The 20,763-nt window shown below is 38.0% G+C and overlaps 1 protein-coding gene across 1 annotated transcript in view; it reads left to right on the forward strand.

Annotated features, from left to right (window-relative positions):
• The first annotated feature begins 1,096 nt into the window (after window positions 1-1,096).
• The window catches only part of LIMS1 (LIM zinc finger domain containing 1), a 47,294-nt gene continuing 27,627 nt past the window's right edge, over window positions 1,097-20,763 (forward strand). Inside the window, exons 1-2 of the mRNA XM_007942365.2 lie at window positions 1,097-1,278; window positions 5,993-6,152. Coding sequence (XP_007940556.1) covers window positions 1,097-1,278; window positions 5,993-6,152 — 342 coding nt within the window. The remainder of the gene's footprint in view (window positions 1,279-5,992; window positions 6,153-20,763) is intronic.

Genomic DNA, 20,763 nt, shown 5'->3' on the forward strand with positions numbered 1-20,763 from the left:
GCACTACGCCACCAGAGCTCCTATTTTGGCTAGCACATTTAATGGCATCCTGATATGGTCATGATAAAGACCAAGAACTTGGCTCACTTAAGTCGCACAGTGGTAGCTAGAGATGGGGGCGGGGGGATGGAGTTGGGGGGAGGTTATAGCTGAACTCCATGTCTTTTCTTTTTCTGCTTGAGTCCATTCATGCAACCATGTTATTGAGCTCTTGCCATATAAAAGCAAAAACAGCTCTTAATTTCAGGGACTTCACAGACTAATGGGGAAAAACAAATATAAAGGCATGTATGGCAAGAATGCCCTGGGAATTATGGGAGTACATGTCAGAGAAGGTTGCTAATGCTCTTCAGAGTATACCAGCAGCATCAGCTTCACCTGGGAGCTAATTAGAAATGTAAAATTTCTGGGGATGTTTACAAGCTCTCCAGAAGATTCTTATACCCACCAAAGTTCAGAAGTACAGTGTTAGTTTTGTTTAAGCCTGATAACAAATTCCCAGGGCATGTGTATATTTCTTTTTCTTCAAGTCCTATAAAACCCAAACCCAAATGCACTGCCATCGAGTCGATTTAAACTCATGGTGACCCATAGGACAGAGTAGAACTGTCCCCTAAGGTTTCCAAAGCTGCAAATCTTTATGAATGCAGACTGCTTCATCTTTTTCCTGTGGAATGGGTGATGGGTTCAAATTTTTGACCTTTTGGTTAGCAGCCAAATGTCTTAGCCACTGCAATACCAGAGCTCCTGAAGTCCTACAGAGCAGCCCTCTATTACTCTAATGTAGTGTTTACAGCCACAGTCCACTGAGAAGACTGCTCCTGCAAAGGCTGTGCTACAACTTTGTGGAATGTTTTCCAGAGCTTCCAAAAAGCCTCAGTAAAGCAGGGCTTTGATGCTGGCTGACTGACTGCTTTGCTGCTGGAGCTCTTAACTTGAAGCTCGAGTAGAGACCCTGGCAAGCCTGGCAGGCTGACGTTTGTGGGAATAGTGGGAGTGACCCCTGACTGGGAAGTGGGGGAGTCCTAGATACTGTTTCTCCTGTTCCTGTGTCCTGCTGCTCTTCTCTGAGCTCAGAACTTTCTAGTACTCAAGGATGGCGTTCCCGAGCAGAGTGCGCCCCTGTGCTATCCCAGAGAATGAAGAAATCTCTCAGACGGTCCTTAACAATGCCCATGAGGCTAATGAGAATGAAGACGAGAGGGCTGTGTCCAAACTGCAGCGCAGGCACAGTGACGTAAAAGTCTACAAGGAGTTTTGTGACTTTTATGCGAAATTGTAAGTGTCTCATCTCCTGGAGAACTACAATTCCAGATTAGGGTTCTTGGGCTGTCAGTTCACTAGCCATTTTGACAGGACTAGTAACAGTTTTATTTACTTTACTTTCAGTGGTAGTTTTTTATGAAGCAGGTAGGTTGCTTTGCCATGTAAAAAGTTTCCACTAGATGAAATGCAGATGTGACAGAAAATGCTACCTTTAAAGTAAGAATAATAAAATCTTAGTCTTCAATAGGTCCCCAATAATAGTAGACAATTTCATTATATATAATTCAAAGCAGGAAGCTTTAGAATTATCACTAAGAGGATTTATAATAGAAAAAATTTATACTCTAAAACTTTACAGAGACAAGGGGCAGGATGGGGGGAATCAGTTAATAATTGAATTAAAGACTGCCTATAAGGAAATAAATTTTTGTTATGTTTAACAATCTGAAATTTGAAGGTGGCTAATAGGGTTTCAAAATACTGTCTCCAAAAGATTGAACGAAATAAGGATGATGTGGAACTAATGTGTGTGTGTGTGTGTGTGAATATGTGTGTGTAAAAACATGCTGTTAAAGAACTCCAAATGGTTAGTTTAAATGATTTTGTTCAACGAACTTTAGCAAACAGATTTTTGTTTTTCAATATTGTACAGAGTAGCCTTGAGACCAACACAAGTAAGATTGTTGGCCTGATTGAAAGTTGTAAGTTAAAATTATTCCAAATCCCAAATTTGTCAAATGTAAGATAAGGAAAAAGGTAAATGACCTGATTCTCTATTTCTGTTAATGCATTCTGTGTGATACTGCAACAAATGTAATTTATCTTCACACTCCATGAATAGCTTTGTTTAAGTAACTGGATAATTGTCATTATACTGTCACCAATGTTTTCACTACTTGGTGAGTTTTCAAGATCCTTTTTGGATTTACATATTGTTGGCATTGTAAGACCAGAAAAATGAGTTCCATATACTGTAGTAAATAGAGCATGTGAATCAGTGGAAAGCTAGATGGTATCAAATTTTCTGTGTGAAGTTGATTTGTGGAAATAGGTCAATTAAATCAGTTATGATTGGCCAATTATGAAGGTTCTGTATTAAAGGTGTAGATATGTATATATACATATATTCACATATCCATTTATACTCTTTGTCCTCAACACTTTTTAGTAAAAATCTTTTTCTGAAAAATTAGCTACTAATTATGACAGAATAACAGCTATAACTGCATATTTAATTCTATAGTTTCATTCATGACTTTTAAAAAGTAACAACATACATAGTATTAAGTATAAAGTTAAGTATAGAAAAATACATAGTGCTGAAGGATCAAAGACAAGAAAAGAAAGAAATGGTGAACAGTTCAGTTAGGATGCTGAGATTTATATTTTTTCTCTCTGAAAAGTTTCTTCCAATGCTTTTGTTTTGTATTCCCTTTCTTTTCATTTTTTTCTGTTTTCTTTCTTTGCTTATTATTAAAAGTAATACTTCTTGAGAAATGCATATTACATTATTTCTCTAAAACTAGTTTATTTTTGCTATGTGTGGCAAATTACTTCATGCTTGCTTTATAATGTGCCCACCTAGTTCTTAATTCTAAGTATTTTGAGTATTTGAACTTGAATATAAGTAGTCTGTAATGTAATGCAATACCAATGGCATAGCTTCTAGCCACATGCAAGCTACCGCAGTACCACACTGATAGGTTTCAGTAGAGCTTACAGACTAGGAAACTACTTCCAAAAAGTTGCCAATGGAAACCCTATAGATCACAAGAATATTGTACAGTTCAGTGATTATAAAATTCTTTTGATATTGGGACCACTTTTCACTCTTAAAAGTTATTAAGGACGCTACTATTTATCAGTCTTTAGTGTATTAGAAATTAAAACTGAGAAAACTTTAAAATATTCACTAAAAATAACAATTTGATTACATGTTAACATGAATGTTTTTATGAAAAAAGACTGTTTTCCAAGACAAGAAAAGTGAGTGGGAAGAAAGGCATTGTTTTTACATTTATTTTTGCAACCTCTTATTTATGTCTGTCTGAATAAAAGACAGAGTCTCCTATCTATCTGTTTCTGCATCCAACCTATTGCAATAGGTTGTTTTAGATGAAGTATATGAAGATAATGGGGTCTCCCACAGATATGTAGTTTAAAAAGGGAGGCCTTGCAGACTCCTGAAAGAGCCATAGTGACCCCACACTTTGGGAACTGCTAATCTAAGTGATAACGTATCAGGGTATTTCAGTATGTTCTCCTTTTCCAGCTCTTTTGGACTTCTATTAAGATCATGGATGACTTATTGAATCTTTTGAGAGGGTTTAGAATTATTAATAGTGCTTTGTATTTGAGTTCCTAAATGGTTTTATATGCTTTTTCTTATCTCATTCTCACGGCAGTACTGAAGACTTAAAAGGGCAGGTGTGGGGCTTATACTTTTTCTTCAGGGGGCACCTGTGGATATTGGTCAGAGGAAAGCTCTTCAGAGCCTTGCTAAAACTGCCACATTCATCTGCCTTATGACAAAGCCAGGAGAAGAAGGGAATTTTATGGATTTTTCTCTCCAACCCATAATAATTTTGAAGTGACCAAGTGGCGGTTGTGATTTTCGTTCTTATAATAGAGCAGATAAGGTGCCTGAGGCCTTAGCCAGGTTTGCCAAACAGTAAGGCTGCCCCTTTCCCCTTTTTGTTAATTGTTTAATTTTATATCCAAGCCTATTAAATAAAGTTGAGTTTTGATTGGTACAGAATTATGAACATTTCTGCATGGAGTTACTTATGGCAAGACTGTAAAATAGGAATGTTCTTCTTTGAAACTTTCTCCAGAGAGAAGGCAGACTGCAGCATTTTCTGCCCTTGGGGTGGGGGTGGGGGTGGGGGGGTAGCAAGATAGTTTGGTATGGTGCAGTTGCCTAAAGAAACAGCAACATTTGGAAGCTAATATGAGGCAATTCGGTTAACCTCTCTGTAAAATGGAGACTTCCCATTTCCCTTACCTCACAGAGTCTTTGTGAAGATTCAGACAAACTTTGGTAGTAGCTTTACAGGGTAGATTGATTAAATATCTGAGAAGTCAGAAGGTGTACTAGGGTCCAGGCATGCAAGTAGAGCTTATTCTCAGAGTGGGAATCTTAAAAAGGTTTACAGAAACTCGCTAAATGACAGAAGACAGAGGCTAGTGATGGACTGCTCTGTCAAAGGACCTCCTCCACCTTGAAATATTTCAGAAACAAAAGAGTTCTTTATGTTAAATCCAAGGAGAATAAATAATTATCTAATTGAATAATGCCATTTTGCTTTTCTTCTCCCAAACTGCACCGTGGTTAGGTAGAACTTGGGACCGTTCATTGGATGCCTTCTGTGTGTTTTAAGGAATTAGAGTGTGCAAGAATCATCTGGGGATCTTGTTAAAATGTAGATTTGGACTCAGTGTATCTAGGGTAGAAATGCAAATTATCAGGAGGAGATAAAACTGGAATGAACCTATTGGAAGCCCTGGAAATTACCAGTAAGGGAGTTACCCAAATTACTGGCTATGTATTTGACTGTCCTGGTTTCATCTTTCTGATTTGTCAAGCATAGGAGCTTCTCTGTCATGTCCTTTCATGTGCTGCCAATTGATATTGTAATCTTACGTGATTGACATTGTAATTTTATGAGCTAAACCAAAAACAAACAAACAAGGACCCCTTCTTGAGTTTCCAAGGTGGTATCACTATGGAAGTACATTGCCCAACCTTCCTTCTGAGGAGTGGCTGGTGGGTTTGAACCTCCACCTTCTGGTTAGCAGTCAAATAGGCACTACACCAGTTAGGGGACCTGGATTCTAGTCCTTTGTCTTCCATTGTCTAAATAGCTTTGACGTTAGGCTAGTCACTTTTCCTCTCTAAACTTCCATTTCATCATCTGTAAAATGATCTTTATAATATTCTGTGATTTTAAGATAGAATATTAATTCAAAAAAATCCAATAATAATAGTATTCATTATTTGTTCAGCAATTTATTCATAGGACTAGGGCATCTTGGCTAGTGTAACAAGTTACTTAAGCGGTTGCTTTTGACAGATCTAATAAAAAGATAACCTCTGGGATATGATATGGCATTCAGCTGACGTTGTTGTTGTTGTTGTTATGTGCCGTCCGAGTCGGCCCCGACTCATAGCGACCCCTCCTTGGGTTTCCGAGGCAGTATCACTACGGAAGTAGGATTGCCCAACCTTCCTTCCGAGGAGTGGCTGGTGGGTTTGAACCGCCAGCCTTCTGGTTAGCAGTCAAGTGCTTTAGCCACTGTGCTACCAGAGCTCCTTCAGCTGACATACAGTTTAGATTTTTTCTCAGAGGAAAAGAAATTACCTTTGAGATGTTCACTCATGGGTATTTTAATTACTATTTATCAAACTGTAAACCTGAGGTCCTTGAGGGCCCTCTTTCATCTTTATCCCTAATGTCTAGCACATGGTAGGACTCACGCATAGTGTATTCAGTAGCAAGAGGAATGCCATGTTAAAGAGTCAAAACAGGAGGCCCTTTCAGAACCTTAGAAGCTGGGGAGAGAAATTAGAACAATTTGAGTTAGTACAAGCAAAAAATAGGCCTTTATGTATATAAAACATGATTTTTGTGATCAGATAGAATTTGTTCCTCAGTTCTTTGTGCTGTTTGGTCTTGAATCTAAAAAAAGGTTGACAATTCGTGACTTCCATCCTTTTGTGTTACAGCAACATGGCCAATGCTTTGGCCAATGCGACTTGTGAACGCTGTAAGGGAGGTTTTGCACCTGCTGAGAAGATCGTGAACAGTAATGGCGAGCTGTACCATGAGCAGTGCTTTGTATGTGCACAGTGCTTCCAGCAGTTCCCAGAAGGGCTTTTCTATGAGGTGAGTCAGCCTGGACAGAAGCATAAAGCTATCTCTCCCTTCCCTTCTTCTTTGTTTTTAATTTTTATTGTGATTTGGGTGAAAATTTATTGAGAGAATTCGTTTCCCATACAGCAGTACATATACACTTTGTTTCATGACATTGACTGCAATTCCCCACGTCGTAACAGCTCTCTTCCCACTTCCTCCCTATAGTTACCTCTTCCCTGTTTTCTTCTTTCCTGTGTATTCCTGCCCCTTGAGCTATCACTCTGTGTAAATACTGCCCTTTTGTTCTCCCATGGGGAGCTCTGATAGCGTAGTGCCTAAGGCATTTGACTGCTAACCAGATGGCTGGCGGTTCAAACCCATCAGTCACTCCTCAGAAGGAAGACAGGGTGATCTACTTCTGCAGTGATACTGCCTCAGAAACCCGAGGAGTGGTCGCTATGAGTTGGATCCAACTCAATGCCAGTGAGTTTGGTTTGTTCTCCCATGATTGATTGTTCTGTAGAGTGTAGCTACTTGATGTAAATGTTCACCCTATATGCCTGTCTATCTTTTGTCTGGAAGCCACGAGAATGAGTTCAGTTTCAGACCTGAGGGGTATATAGGGACTATAGTCTCAGGGGTCTCACCAGGTTCAATCAGACCAGTAAACATGGTCTTTTTTTTTTTTTTTTTTAATGATTTTTGAGTTTTGTTACACATTGTTTTCTCACTTTATCCAGGCTCTCCTGCATTGATTATTTTCCGAATGGCTGACAGTGGTGGCCAGGCACCCTCTAATTCTTCTGGTCCCATGGTCATATAGGCTGAGATTTGCATGATCCACTAGTCCCTTGGACTAATTGTTTCATGCATCTTTGGTTTTCTTTATTCTTCTTTTCTCTGGATGAGGAGAGACCCATAGTTGCATCTAGATGGCCGCTTGCAAGCTTTGAAAACCCCATTACTCACCGAGGTAGGATGTAGAAGAGTATTTTTGTGTAGTATTATTATGCCAATTGAGCTTGTTATCCTCTGCGAGCATGGTATTGAGTATGCAGGTCCAACAACTCACTCCGTCAAAGTGGTTGACTGTACCTAAGAAGTTATCATAACTTTGCCCATTCTTGTTGTTGTTGTTGTTGTTATGTGCTGTCGAGTCAAACCCGACTCATAGCGACCCCTCCTTGGGTTTCCGAGGCAGTATCACTATGGAAGTAAGATTGCCCAACCTTCCTTCCGAGGAGTGGCTGGTGGGTTTGAACCGCCACCCGTCTGGTTGGCAGGCAAGTGTCTTAGCCACTATGCTACCAGAGCTCCCTTGCCCATTCTTAGTTCTAGTTATATGGACAGTCTTATAGCATATACAAATATGTGTGTGGAAATACCATCTGCCAACCTTTTATATGGTCATGTGTATATTCCCTTGTGCCTAGATGTACCTGATCATTCAGCCTTTCTACCCATCTTTTTACCCATAGATTAATGTTTGTTGTCATTGATAACATGGTAATTAATGTATATGTAAAAGAGTTTATCTTTGTTGTCTGTACCTCCTGTGCACCTCTCTGTGACTTCCTTACTGTGTTGATCACTCGGTTTTGGTATACTGCCTTTCCCTTCACCCAAATCAGTACTTGTCTCTATCTATCTAAGCAGTGTTCCCTCCCTACCTCTCCCATCCCTGATAACCAACAAAGAAAGTTTACTTCCATAAATAAACTTTTCCTTGACTTTTTACAATACTGAACTAATATAATATTTGTTCTTCTGTGATTGACTTTTTTCACTCAGCATCATGTCATCCAAGTTCATCCACATTATGTAGTGTTTCACAGATTCTACATCATTCTTTAGTGTTGCATAGTATTCCATTGTGTGTATGTACCATAATTTGGTTATCCATTCCTCTGTTGATAGACATTTAGGTTGTTTCCATCTTTTTGCTATTGTAAATAGTGCTGTGATGAACATGGGTGTGCATTTATCTGTTCATGTCATGGCTCTCACTTCTTTAGGATATATACCTGGTAATGGAATTGTTGGATCAAACAATATTTCTGTTTCTAACTTTTTAAGAAATTGCCATACTGTTGTCCACAGTAGTTGTATCATTTTGCATTCCCGCAGCAGTGTGTGAGAGTCACAATCGCTCCACATCCTTGCCAGCATTTGTTATGTTCTGTGTTGTTGAACTTTGATATTAGTGCTGGGGTAAGATGGTATCTCATTGTTTTGATTCAATGGCAGTGAGTTTTTTTTTTTGGTTAATGGCTTTGGTGTCATAGTGCCCAAGGAATTTTGACTGCTAACCAGAAGGCTGGTGGTTCAAACCCACCAGTCATGCCTCCAAAGGAAGACTGGGCAATCTTCGTTTGTAGAGATACCACCTCAGAAACCCAAGGAGGGGTCGCTAGGTGTCAGAATCGACTTGATGGCAGTGAGTTTGGTTTGGTTGGAATGGCTAATGATCGTGAAAATTTCTTCATGTGTTTGTTGGCCACCTGAGTATCTTCTTTGTTGTTGTTGTTAGGTGCCATCGAGTCGTTTCCGACCCCGTGCACAGCAGAACAAAATGATGATTCTGCGCCAGCTCCATGATCCTTGCTATACAATGGTGTCTTCTTTGGTGAAGTGTTTGTCATGTGTTCTGCCCATTTTTTAATTGGATTTTCTTTTTGATGTTGAGGTGTTGGAGTCATCAGATCTGTCACTGCCAAATATTTCTTCCCAGTCTGTAGGTTCTCTTTTTACTCTTTTGGAGAAGTCTTTTGATGCACATAAAAATGTATCCTTTTCTTTCTTAAGGCATTTTTCTTCACTTTAATTTTTAATATAAAAGATTATGTTGAAGTAGCAGATACAGTGCTACTGGTATCTGTCAGGTCAATAATAACACATACATGAAAATTGTGAGTTACAGTCTAGATGGGATGCCGTAACAATGTCCTGTGTTCATACGTGTTCAATTTACTTTCCTGTTTCAGAACCCACAATACCTGGTGACTTGACTTGTCACACCTAAGCACTCTAGCTCAGCATATAAAATCCTTTCATAAACCTCAGCCACTGTTTTTCTGACTTCTTCACTCAGTTCTCCACTGGCTTGCCCCCTAGGTTTATCTTGCTGATTCCCACTTCTAGAGTATTACTGAACATCCTCTCTAAATGAGTGTTTGCTATCTGTTCCATGACTTTTATTAACTAATTCTCTTCCTTCTACTGACTTTACTTCAATAAATGCCATATTTTTTGCTGTGTTTTTTTTTTTTTTTTTTAATGGTGTCTTGGAATTATTGTTAGATTGGATAAGTATGTCTTACTTTGCCAGCACTCTCTACAGAGTAGGTACTCAAGAATTGCTTCTTGGGCAGAGAAGAAGTATCAAAAAGAGATGGCTAGATTTCTATAACCATGAGTAAGAGCTTCCACACATTTATTTTCTGAAGAAGATCTTGTTTGGAAATGTTTTGAGGATGATATACTGTCTGTATTTAGCTCTTGTGTATATCTTCTCTTCTTCTCCCTTTTCCAGACACGTTTTTCTTGATTCTGGGTGTTACCTTATGATCTACACTTCCTTTGTATGTATTCTCACCACTAATTAAACCCTTTTCTTAAAACAAATGAGTATTTTGGGGGATGATCTGGGGAGGCTGATAACCACATTGTAAATGAAGACTAAGAGTGATGTGTGTATGTGCATGTGTGTGTGTGTGTGTGTGAGAGAGAGAGAGAGAGATCAATTTGATCACTTACTTAATTTTTACATTTCTGTATATATATGTTATTTTTGTGTTTCTTTGTACAATTGTATGTCTATGTAGAATTATGTTATAACCATGTAAATAAGTAATGCTCTGTCAACTTTCTTATTTTGCTTAACAGATTTTTTATTTTCCCTATTTTACAAGCCATTTCTGAGGAAGGAAAGGTAGCTTATAAAAGTCATTAGTAAGTCAATTGTTTGGCAGCATTTTCTTATAGAAACAATGCCATCATGGCAGTGAGGTCTCTGGGCCAACCCACAGAAACACTGTTTAAAACATCATGGGTACATGAAATACAGAACTACCATGTATATATAGTAATGTAACTGTGAGAAATGGCTTTAAGAGTATTGGTTAGGGGATGCTATTTTATTCACTAGTATACATTATTGTGCTTCTACTATATGCTAGAAACACCCATTTCCTACAATAAAAGCCTTGGCAGTAGGAGCAGGAATTCTTTTTCTCTTTGTTTCAGTTTTTCATAACTCCCTAGGCAGTGGGAATCTCCTTTTTGTCAAGGGTGATGGCTTTTGAGATAGGAATGGTAAGTGACAGTTACAGAGTGGGAAGGGAAGAAGAGGTATAGTGTCCACTAGCTGGAGGAAAGAGAATGGGAAGAGAGGCTTCAGGAGGAGTGTGAATGGTGATTTCAGAGTTCGTGATCTTGGCTGGAGTTGTGGATGGAGCTGGGATCAGTAGTGAAGCAGGTAACAACTGGAGGATGTAGTCTGGAGTAATGATAAAAGGAAATCCGTAGACACTGAGGCAGCAGTAAGAGAGAATTCCTTGCAGGATTGGTAATGGGGTGGGCAGTTAACTCATTTTGGGTCAGAGAATCTAAGGACTTGCTTCTGTGGAGTAGAAATGAAACGTTAAAAATCAGCCACAAGTGGAGGCCTGCCAGGACTGTTACAGGGAATGAATTAATACTTAGAAAGCACACTTTGAAAAATCATAGAAATCTGACTCTAAAGGGAACATTCATCTTCATATGTGTGTAAGCCCCTCCTTGTATCTACTCTTTGTTTTTGATGATGCAGCTTGGTATGTGACATGAATAGATTTAGAACCTAGATTTGTCTCCTACTATCCAATATATTTTTCTTTCCCTTACATATTCTTTTCAAATGTAAGGTTTTTTTTTTTTTTTCTTTTATTCAAATGGGTGATTATGGCAAATGGGTGATTATAAAATCTCAAGAGAGATTCTAAAGGAGCAACAGAGAAGAACTCAGACAGACTGGTCCTGTTTTTGTACTTATTTCTAGTTTCCCTGCCTGCTCTTCCCTCTGAAGAGCACCCTGAAGCACCAACCCCTCATTTTTTTCGTTTTCCTACATTGTCCTTTTGCCTGCCATTTTGCAATTAATAATGTTGTTGAGCTACCTCCACTAATGAGCGTGACCACTGCATAAACTCATAGTTCCATATTTGGGTTCTGTAATCTGCAAAGCCATTTATGCTTAGTCAGAGGGAAAGGCTCTGTTACAGCCTTAAATAGAACAGAATAAAACATGAGTCACATTTGTTCTCCTGCCCACCCCCTTAATTCTACCCTTTACTTCTCTGTCTGATAGTATTCCAAAAGATGCTATGAATACCCAGAACTAGTTTATTAATGAGCTATTGCCCTAGCTTAAGTTCTCTTAGGCCTTGAGGGAGATTGCTATTTTAGTTATAAAGTTTATCATTAAAACTCCTTTTCCAAGCCAGGGATTTGTACACTTGCATAGAAGAATAAGAATTTTCCTGTTGGTTGAATGATATTAGAGAAAAAGGTATCCAGGGCTTCCAAGAAACAATCTATATTCTCAGTTATGCCCAGCAATAAATTGTTATTTAAAAAAGGAAACTTGAAAACATACCTGGTTTGCTTTCCATTTGAGACGAGACTCTACTTTTTTGTCCTATGATCAAAACATCATCCTTCCCTTATTTTCACAGTACTAGAAGACTAGCTATGAAAAGTTAAAAAGTAGATTCTCTGCATTCACTCCCCCTTGAAAATGTGGTTCACTTTTACTGTGAAACTTCCTGATCCTTTGGGTCAGATAGCTATGGCATTCTTCCCATTTGGCCACAAAAGCAAGCCTAGAATTAGACTATTGTTTCCTATCCGCTCACTAGGATGTGTGTCTAGAGATAAGCTGATTGAACACAGGTATTTCTAATCTGCAGTTGCTATTAAGTGTGATAAAGCAGCAACCAGGATTATTAACCTTATTGACACCTTACATAAGGTGAACTTGAATCGCACTAGATGATGTGATTTAAAAAGTTTTTTAAAAAAAAGTTCTTTAAAAAGAACCTAATGTTTGATTTTAAGATTGTAATTCATTACCACTGAAGAATATAAGGTAGAGCTCACTGATTCTTGTACTTTACAACTTCTGTATCAATAAGGACTAGTCTCCCTGTGGTGTTTGCTATTGTATAAGACACCATTCTGGGCAATCACTTCTGTAGAGATATGGCCTCAGAAACCCCAAGGAGGGGTCGCTACAAGTCAAATCAACTCGACAGAAGTGAGAGTGATATTTTCAGCCTTATCCTGTCTGTGTAATCTCATTTTCCTTCTCTGAGTTCATACAGTACTTTGTTTATACTTCCAGTATGGAGATCATTTATCACATTTATTGTAGCTGTTTATTTATATGCTTATCTTTCCATCCAGCTTTGATTTCCTCAGGTGCAGGATGGTCCTAATTTGGTATCTGTTGATACCAAAAACTGGGGAAATTTCACTAGTCTGTACTTTAATTAAAGGAGCTGTGGTGGTGCAGTGGTTAAAGCATATGGGTGCTTCAACTCACCAGCCACTCCACAGGAGAAAGATGAGGCAGTCTGCTTTTGTAAAGATTTACAGTCTTGGATATCCTGTGGGGTAGTTCTGCTTTGTCCTGTAGGGTCACTATGAGTCAGAATAGACTGAATGGAAGTGAGTTTAGTTTTGGTACGTAGTTAAGTGTATTATGCTAGTGTAAATTTGTTAGTTTTAATAAGTATATGACAGAAATTGGGAAGCTGTAAGACAAAAGTTGGGAAGTTGGCCCACTGGCCAAATATAGTCTACCTCATGTTTTTGTACAGCCAGTGAACTAAGAATGACTTTTATATTTTTAAATGGTTGTTGGGAAAATCAAAAGAAGGATAATATTTTATAACTCATGAAAATTACATGAAATTAAAATTTTAGTCATCATAAACAGTTTTATTGGAATATAGCAAAGTTCATTCGTTTTTACATTGTCTCTGGCTGCTTTCTTGCTAAAACTACAAAGTTGACTAGTTGATACAGGGACCATATGACTCACAAGACCTAAAATATGATCTGGCAAGTCACAGCAAAAGTTTGCTACCCCCAGATATAAGATGTTAACATCAGGAAAAGTTAGGCAAAGGATATATGGAAGCTCCATTCTACTTTTGCAATTCTTCTGTAAATATAAAATTATTTCAAAATAAAACTTTTTAAAACAATAATTTTTGGCATGCTTGTATCTTGGTCTGCCTCATATTGATCTTGACATACTGTATATGAATATTTATTCATGTCAAGAAATTTCTGCCAATATAGGCACAATTTAAGATCTTGATGGAAACCAAGGAATAGTAAGTATTTTGTCAAGTTGAGGTGAGATGAAATAACACATCACCTGACTTATTTAATGAACACTGCTAGTGCAGTGATTAAGCACTCAGCCATTAACCAAAAGGTTGACAGTTCAAACCCACCAGCTGCTCCATGGGAGAAAGGTGAAGCAATCTGCTTCCATAAAGATTTACAGCCTTGGAAACCCTCTGGGAAAGTTCTGCTTTGTCCTGTCCGGTCACTATGAGTTGGAATTGACTGGTGGTAGTGAATTTTTTCTGACTTATTTTAGTGCCTGTGCTTCCTATATCTGAGCAGTCTTACTAAACATTAAAATAAAAACCTGTTCCATATATTAAACTAATTATGTAACACTTTGCAGACTCATTTCTCTAATCCGTACTCTTGGTTTTTACTTAAAAAAGGACTGTTCACATGCTTTATCTTTAGTCAATCCTCTCAGAAGTTTCTGTCTTTACCGTTGATTTTCTCTTAATACCATTAATTCAGCTCAGCAGATATTTTTTAGTATCTGTGATGCATAGAACTTCCAGTAATTGCAGTATAGCTTGTTGCAGGTATTGTTGTTATAATGTACCATTGATTCAATTTTTGACTCATAGCTACACCATCAGCAGAGTACAGCTATCTCACAAAATTTTCTAGGCTGTAATCTTTATGGAAACAAATCACCAGACATTTTCTTCTGTAGAACAGCTGGGTGACTTCAGAGTGCTAACCTCTTGGTTAATAGCTAAGTGCTTAACCATTGCACCACCAGTTGCTAGTGTGGTGTTGTTGTCATGTGTCGTTGAGTCGGACCCAACTCATAGTGACCCCTCCTTGGGTTTCCAAGGCAGTATCACTACGAAAGTAGATTGCCCCATCTTCCTTCCAAGGAATGGCTGGTGGGTTTGAACCTCCAGCCTTCTGGTTAGCAGTCAGGTACCTTAGGCACAGCACTACCAGAGCTCCCAGTTGCTAGTGTAGTAGGTTTAAATTCTAGATCCCTTACTTCTGTGATTTAGAAAATAAACAGCCAGCAAAAAAAGAGACTTCCCATTTGCCATCATCTGATCTCTAGCAAGTTAAGGGCAGTATTTATAACTGTGTTCCCTGCTGTCAGGTGTGCCATGTTCATTGGGAATAACATGAGAAAATATATCTCTGGGGGATTAAATCTGCTCATTTTATGACTCTTTCTTGATATTTCCTCTATGAGATTTTGTGAATGCTGTTCATTTGGTCACTTATTCATTTACTGATCTATCTATCCATTCAGCAAATATTTATAATACTAATTAGGCAGTTACATTGTATCAAGCAATGTGCTATATTCTAGAAGTAGAATGATGAACAACATCAAGTTAGTCTTTAAGGAATTTACAGTACAGTAGATTAGACTAGACTGACAGAGATCAAGGTGTTGAAAGTTGGATAAGAAAACGTCACAGTATTATGGATTGATTGATAATAAGGAAAAGAAGTTAAAGATACCTCATGACAGATTTTCCTCCCCAGAATCTATTGAAAGCTGAAATAGAATGTTCAACATCTTTTAGCACAGTACCTGGCATTTCATAAAAACTTAATGAATGAAAGATACTAATTTTAAAAAATAATTATTACATGGTTTTGCAGACTGTTGACTGGATGGTGAGAAGAATTAAGGGCTTGACAACTAGCTGCAAGATTGGCTATTTGAACCCACCCAGCATTGCCTCAGATGGCAGACGTGGTGATCTGCTTCTGAAAGTTCTCTGCCTTGCAAATCCTGTGGAGCAGTTCTACTCTGCATGCATGGGATTGCCATGAGCTGGAAGCAACTCTGTGGGTGCTAACAACACCACTACTTCTAGTATGGTGCCTTGCCCTTAGAGGTCACTCTGAATATTTAATGACTGAATAAAGCTCAGTGAAGCTATGCATCCTAAAATGTCTTAGTTACTATGCCTACAGTTACTACTTTTCAGAATCTCTATATTTTTTTCTCATTGTAGAGTAGAGGATGGAAGAAGGATTCCCTATACTATTACATGGTCGAAAAGGAACCCCATAGATCAAGACTGAAATGTAGTTGCTCTACATCCAACACTTTTCATCTATGTTCAGATGAGCAATTCTGAAGTAAAGGCCATGTTGTATGTTGACAATGAAGCTAATTAGATTCATAGTCTCGTGTTATCTTTCAACCACAATTTTTAAATTCTGATAAGAATCCACAAAATTGATAGTTTGGGAAGTTGAAGATAATTTAGAATTCTGGGTCATTTTCTTTATTCCTGTGTGTGAGAGATAGGGTGTGATACAGAGGAGAAAGCATGGAAGAAGGCTGGAGTCAGACAGCCTTGGGTTTGAATCCTGACTCCTCCAGTTACTGACTTTGGCACAATAATTTAATCTTTCTGAATTTCAGTCTTCTCTAACAAAGAGATAAACAAAGCCATCTATCTCATAGAGTTACGAATCTGAACCAAGTTAGCATGGAAGACATCTGGTAAATTAACTCACTCCCTTTCTCCTTTCTCCAGCGGCTACTATTTTGGATAAGTAATGCTTGCACACACTAAAGCAGGGTTTTTCATCCTTGGTACATTGACATTTGGGGCTGAATGATTCTTTGTTATGGGTACTGTCCTACGCATTATAAGATGCTTAACAGCATCCCTGGCCTCTATCCACTAGATGTCCATAGCAACTCTTGCCTCATTTGTGACAACCAAAAATTTGTCCAAACATTGCCAAATATCCTCTCAGGGGCAAACAGCCCTTGTTCGAGGACCTGCACTAAACAATCCGAGCATCCCTTCAAACAGATTTTGAACCTTTGGGTAATAATAGCAAGTCAGTCCTAAATAGGCATGTTCCTCAAGTTGTTTAGGTAAAGCGGCAATACCGTACACAAAGCAAAAGCCTTTTTACGGTCCTTTCTCTAAGAATGTTACTGCATTTAGACTTAATTCTTATGTCATAAGTTTAATTAGAAAGTATTTCTAGAAATAATTCACATAAGAAAGACCCTCAGGAAAGCATACTTCTTGTTTAAAGTAGCACAAGGGAAATATCCCTTGTTGGAGATTTCATCACTCAAGTATCTGTAATGAAAATAATACCCTCACTAATCAGAAAGCAAAGTACACTTTACATGTAGTAATTAATGAATTGATTTCCAAAACTGAAAGTTAGTTTCCTCTATTCATATATTTACAACCTTATAAAGTAATCCTACTTCTGGATTTTATTTCTGAAAAGTCTTTTTAAGTATTTCTGATTATAATAATTATTCATCTTTTAATTTTAAGTCTAATCAGAAGGTAACAGTGAGCATGTGAAAACAGCCATCATGTTACTTTCAACCATTACTACCACCATCAAGACTTGAGATGTTCCTCCCTAGTTTTATGTAAGTCTCTTGAACCTAGAGGTCTCATATGTCTTGTGTTACTTCATATTCCTTTACATTGTCTGGAAGTACTACTTTATATATGAATAAATGCTGTCTAATTGCTAATTTTGTGGTGTTGTTGTTAAGTGCCTTTGAGTCAGTTCCAACTCATAATGGCTCTAAGGTACATTAGAACGAAGCACTCCCCAATCCTGCACCATCCTCACAATAGTTGCTGTGTTTGAGCCCATTGTTGCAGCAGCTGATTCAGTCCATCTTCATGAGTCTTCTGTTTTGCTGATCCTCTACTTTACTGATTTTAGAAGACTTATAAATCACCCTAATATTCCTCAAATAATTATCATTAAACTCCTACATGAGCCAGGTACTGCCCTAAGTGTTTTACAAACTTTATGTTGTTGTTGTTCTTTTTCTTTCCTTTTATTCTCACACCAGCCCTTCAAGTTAGGTAGTGATTCCCAGTTTACATATAGCTAGTATGAGGGTCAGAGACCTGAATTGGCTGGGAAGTAAGTAGTAAAAACAGAATTTTGTCTCAGGTGTGTTTGTCTCCAAGGGCTGTGTTCTCTTCCACTGCCTCTGACTGAAACATAAATGGTTTCTTAGGAATAATATTTTATAATTCTGGCAGATGATTGTCTCTTCTGTATAGCCATTACTACCACTTCATTCACTAAATATGTATGGAAAATCTGTAATGATTTATGTAGCACACTACAGCTTCTAAAAGAGCTCTGGTGGTGTAGTGGTTAAGGCATTTGGCTGCTAGCCAAAAAAGGTCGGTAGTTTGAACCCATCCAGTTGCTTCACAGAAGAAAGATGAGGCAATCTGCATCCATAAAGATTTGTTGTAAGTTGGAATCAATTTGATGGCAGTGACTTTGGTTTAGTTTTGGTTTATAACGTGTATGGTTCTTTTTCATCATTTTCAGGAAACTATAGAGAGATTATATGAATTACATATGATTACTGATATTTAAATTTGGTATTGTAGTTATTCTCCAAGAAAAAATCTATTTCCAATAATGCTGGATTTCATATTTTCAGTATCTGCAATCATCCAGTAATTTTCTTTAATGAAAATGAAGAAATATTTGTAAAATGACCTGGTCAGTAGTGGCATAAGAACGCTGATAAAATGCCATTTTCTAGGGGGAAATAGTCATTCAAACAAGACCCTACCAAAGAATATATCTAATGCCATCAAGTTGATTCTAACTCATAGCAACCCTATAGAGCAGAGTAGAACTGCCCCTTAGGGTTTCTGAGGCTGCAGTCTTTGCAGAAACAGACTGCTATTTCTTTCTCCCAAAGAGCAGCTGGTGGGTTCAAACTGCTGATCTTTTGATTAACATTTGAGTGTGCCACCAGGGCTCCTCTTAATGCTGACAATGCAAAGGGGAAAAAAAAAAACCACTGACAGTAGTAGTGCCTAAATCTATCAAGATTAATTCCAGTAAAAGATGTATCTATTTTTTTCTCCCAAGAAAGCACTTTAGGAAGTTAAATAGAACCAATATTTACAGGATGATACAATTTCATACAAAATCGGAGGACTGAGCCAAGGACTTGGGGCTTGATGTGCTACCATTTTCAACCTGAACGGGTGCATACATGTTTAGGGATTGGGTTCTTTGTTGACGCTTCAGATTTGTTTCCTTCTCCTTCTTAGTTTAATTTCCCAAATATATCCTCTTTTTCCTATCATAAAATGCATAACAGGAAAGACCCATTTATGATGAGTGATTTAGTGGAACGATAATTTACAAAGAGTTTTCTTCATTCATTTCCTCTAAAACTGTATCCTGATTATTCAGGAAGACTGAAGCCTGAGAATGGAAGACTGGTTGGGGGAAAATGTTCCATTTAAATGTGGTGTTTGTAAGTCTGCTGACCCAGTCATTTCAAAGCAATTTATGACAAAACCAGTATAAATTACCATGAAGTGTTGAATCTCCTTGCAGAAAACAATTTGGCTTTTGTTCTAGGTTCTTTTTAGCAAAAACGTACCTGAGGCTAATGAGTGGGGGGCTGACCAGATAGTAAGGGCAAAAAAAGCCTTTGAACACAGAGGCTCAGAGAGCTTCCTGGTTGGTGAGAACATCTGCTCTGTGGAGGGTAGCATGTCTTCTAGGGACGTGAAGTTTCACACTAAGAACCCTTTTATACCTTACGCTGTGCATCTCTTCATTTGTATCCTTTTTGCTTATAACAAATCTGTACTTGTAAATATAGTATACTCTTCGTGAATTATATGAGTCATTTTAGCAAATTATCAAACCCACAGGAGCAGTAAGGAGCCCACAGGGTGTCAGGTGGACTCCTGAGCTTACAGCTGTCATCCTGAAAGGGTAGTGGGAAGCCAGCCCTGAATCTGTGGCAGGGCAGAAGATTGGCATGATGTGTACGCTCCTTGAGCTGGAAGCTGGAATGGCCTCTGAGCTTGCTCTAGCTGGCTAGGGTCAGAGAAGTGCTACATAGGCAGCTGGTATGAAGAATGACATCCTTCTAACATGTGAGTTCTGACCTAGCTTTAGGTGGCTAGAGTCACAGACAGTATGCCATACAGGCAGCTGGCAGTGAAGATGGAGAAGTGAGAAGGTGAGCAGTGGATCATTCCCCATGTTTTGAGGACTGGATTAATGCTGATCCTTACCTAACATAGTCACTAAGTGAAGACTTTCAACATTTATACTTACTTGGCTTAAAATGAGACCGTCAGCTAAGTTTCCAATGAAGAACTTTTCAAAAAGCAACAGGTTTCTTTTTTTCTCTCTGAAAGCAGTCTTCATAGAACTCTAAAACTTAAAATAGTTAAAAGCAAAACATTTCTTGGTTAATGTTCATTTTCTCTGTCACTGAACAACTCATTACTTGGATGTGGTATAGGACCCTAAGGTTCTTAAGAATTTTGTTTAAACACTGCTAATTTGTAATATTAATATTTTATAGGATTCCTTGTATTCCTTGTTATAAACCAGTTGTGGGATGCTGTGTGTAGTTATCTAGAAAGACATTATTTATGGAAGTTGGGTTTTTTCAGATTTACGATTTCTGATTTTTCTTTATTTTATAGCCTCAAAATTTACTTTGAATCAACTTCTGGCCTTTCAGGCTCAGAAATTGAGCCATACAAGACTGTGTTTGATGATCTGCATACGTTGTAGAAAAGAAGCAGCTCATTATAGTAAAAGAAGTTCCCCAACTTTCAGTAGTCCTTATATTTTACATATACTTATACACATCCTGGGTTATGCAAGGAATTCGAAATAGTTTCAAAGGAATCAGTTTCTGGATCTTCATATTCCAGTTCCAAAGGATTCAATTTCTGAATGCTTTTCTTAAAATGAATTTGCCTGGTAATATATTTGCATTCACAGTAGCACTTTTCCCATTTTACAAGAAAAAAACCTTAAATCTTACTGTAATGCATTGCTCTAAGATACTAATCAAAGAGAATTAATAAGGATCCTTAAACCCAAAAGGCTTCCAGTCTTTCCCTGCCTTACATACTTTTTTTTTTTTTTTGTTAAGGATGAAGCTTGATTTTAGGAACTCTGTTAGATGTTTTATATTCAGGTATGTGGTAGAGTTGGAGACTGGTGGGTATAGTCAGGACAGCTTTCCTTTCAGGATTGTACCTATTTCGTCCTCTATTTTTAAAAGACCTGGTATTCTTTAAGGTAGAATCCTGCAAGAACAAAGCAAGGAGAGCCTTGGTAAGAAATGGTGAGCATGGTAAGAATGTATATAGGTTTGTGATTCTGATATGGCATTGAGGGAGTAAACAACTTACCAGAGGTTGCGTAATGCCTTTGTCAGGATTTGAACCCTAGCGTTCTAGAGCCACAGTCAGTGTTCTTTTTTTTTTTT

The sequence above is a fragment of the Orycteropus afer genome, unplaced genomic scaffold (genome assembly GCF_000298275.1).
Source record: "Orycteropus afer afer isolate SDZICR_OR568_19922 unplaced genomic scaffold, OryAfe1.0 scaffold00089, whole genome shotgun sequence".
Taxonomy (NCBI): Eukaryota; Metazoa; Chordata; class Mammalia; order Tubulidentata; family Orycteropodidae; genus Orycteropus; species Orycteropus afer.